We start from the raw sequence: 2,069 nt of genomic DNA on the forward strand, positions 1-2,069 counted from the left end.
CTGACCACCAGCACTGCTCCACAAACGATGCTCTCAAGAGAGAAACGCCACCGCAGTGTCGTCATCGTCCGATCTGGAAGACCGGATCCTAGGGTTTCCCTCAGAGCAGTATGAGTGGGTCGACATAAGTCACACAACGATGCCTTCATCAAGGTAACGACATAGAACGCCGCCATCGTTCGTCGTCGGCTCGGTTTTCACCGACAACTATGTCTCCCCGACTCGCAGCCATTACTAGATCACAGATCCGGAGATCCGAACACCCAGCCTCAGGCCGACCACCTCTGACGGAAGAGATGACCACCACCGCCGGTCGCATCGGTCAGAACATATCTGACTGGATGTGCTGCCGACGAGGCCACCAGTCCCTCCACGCCGCCGTTGTCGATCTAAAGGCAGTATGCACATCACCGCAGCCTAGCTGGTCGCCGTTGTCGCCGACCGAAAGGGCCGTCTGCTGCGCCCAGCACACGCCGCCGTCCATGACTGGGCCGCCCGCCGCGCCTAGCCGCCGCCGTCCGAGAACGGGCCGGCCACCCGCCACCTGCCGCAGCCATCCGCCGCGCCGCAGAATCCAAATCGGCCGCGCCACCACACGCCTAGGGGCCCCACCCCAGCCCGGAGACGCGTGAGAGAGGAGATCCCCCGCCATCGCCGTCGGTCCCCGGGCTTAGCCTGACGACGTCCCCCGGCGGCGGTGGAGGAAGAGGAGGAGGGAGTGCTTGGTGGCAGCAGCTAGGTTTCTGGGCTCCATCCGAGTCATCCTAGGGGGAGGGCGACACGAGCGTTCCAAAATCGATACGCATTCACTCATGTTACTAATTTCATTGAAATCACCAAGAACAATCTCTGAACCAGAGTTATTTGCGTGAATATCATGAAGGTACGTCCATGAGAGATGCTTCCTCTTCCAACTCGGTTCTTCGTAGAACTTTGTAATTCGCCAAGCTGGGGAATTACCCTCCATAACTAACCCATCAATAAAGTTATCCGAAGAATAATTCAAACCCACTTCATTTGAAAAATCGTAGTAAAGTACAAGTCTACCGGCACGGCCATCAATCAAATCCTAGCTCAAACTTAAGACATTTATTTAGTGATCGTGCACGTGCGAGCAAAACAACGAATGAATGAATGACCACATGACTCTACATACATATCACATATCACATATGTGATCGATCAATGAATTAAGTGAACACTACATGTATCCAGAAGAATGCCAAGAAGAGAGATCGATCATCAGGTCATCATCATGACCCTGAACTCGTCGAACGAGAGCTTGCCGTCGCCGTCGAGGTCGAACCTACAGATCATCGCCCGGCACTCCTCCACGCCCAGCTCGTGCGACCCCAGCCTGCTCAGCGTCCGCCTCAGGCTCGCCGGCGTAATCATCGTCGCCGTGTCTTCCGCAGACGACGACGCGTACATCCCGAACGCCTCCCTCAGGCACCTTCGCTTCACGTCGGCATCGTCCTCTTCCTGGGCACCGCCGGCTGCCAGCCTTGAGAACTCTTCTTGGTTTAGCAGCCCGTCGCCGTCGGCGTCCGCCGCCGCAAGGACCGACGCAGCCTCCTCCTCGGACACGTCCTCGCCCAGCGTCGCCTCCACGCAGCGCCGCAGCTCGGACACGGACACCTTGCCGTCGCCATCCTCGTCGAAGGCCGCGAACACCGACGGCACCACCATGATCGAGTGCGATCTTTCTTCCTTTTCACCAAATGTTGCTGATGACTAGCTAGTTGATTGGGAGCTGGTAACTTGATTTGCAGTACGTATGCCTTGAAAGCAAGCAGTTGATGATCATATGGCGCGTGGGGCAGGGTATATATATACGCGTGCGAACAGAAGACAAGTTGTTGGCATCGATGTACGTGACAGCAACGATGCCCTGTAGTTTCCGCGTCATTTTTGTGTAGTGCACAAGCACACGTGAAATTTGGTATATATATATATATATCGATCATCCGCGTTTAATTTGTACGCGTACAAGTCCCTTCGAAGTCGATGCTATACATATGGCGCATGCGTCGGCGTCGACCTCAATTCCTTGCGTCAATTAGTTAACC

General features: G+C 55.4%; 1 protein-coding gene across 1 annotated transcript; it reads right to left on the minus strand.

Moving 5' to 3' along the window:
* Positions 1 to 1,145: 1,145 nt before the first annotated feature.
* LOC123411857 (probable calcium-binding protein CML25/26) lies at positions 1,146 to 1,819 on the minus strand. Its single transcript, XM_045104816.1, has one exon. It carries the CDS (start codon positions 1,687 to 1,689, stop codon positions 1,243 to 1,245), a length of 447 nt encoding a protein of 148 aa, XP_044960751.1. The 5' UTR covers positions 1,690 to 1,819; the 3' UTR covers positions 1,146 to 1,242.
* Positions 1,820 to 2,069: the final 250 nt, after the last annotated feature.

This window comes from Hordeum vulgare, chromosome 7H, assembly GCF_904849725.1.
Source record: "Hordeum vulgare subsp. vulgare chromosome 7H, MorexV3_pseudomolecules_assembly, whole genome shotgun sequence".
NCBI lineage: Eukaryota > Viridiplantae > Streptophyta > Magnoliopsida > Poales > Poaceae > Hordeum > Hordeum vulgare.

Coding starts and splice junctions, on each gene's coding strand:
- LOC123411857 (XM_045104816.1), bottom strand. CDS start 1,689: ATGGTGGTGCCGTCGGTGTTCGCGGCCTTCGACGAGGATGGCGACGGC.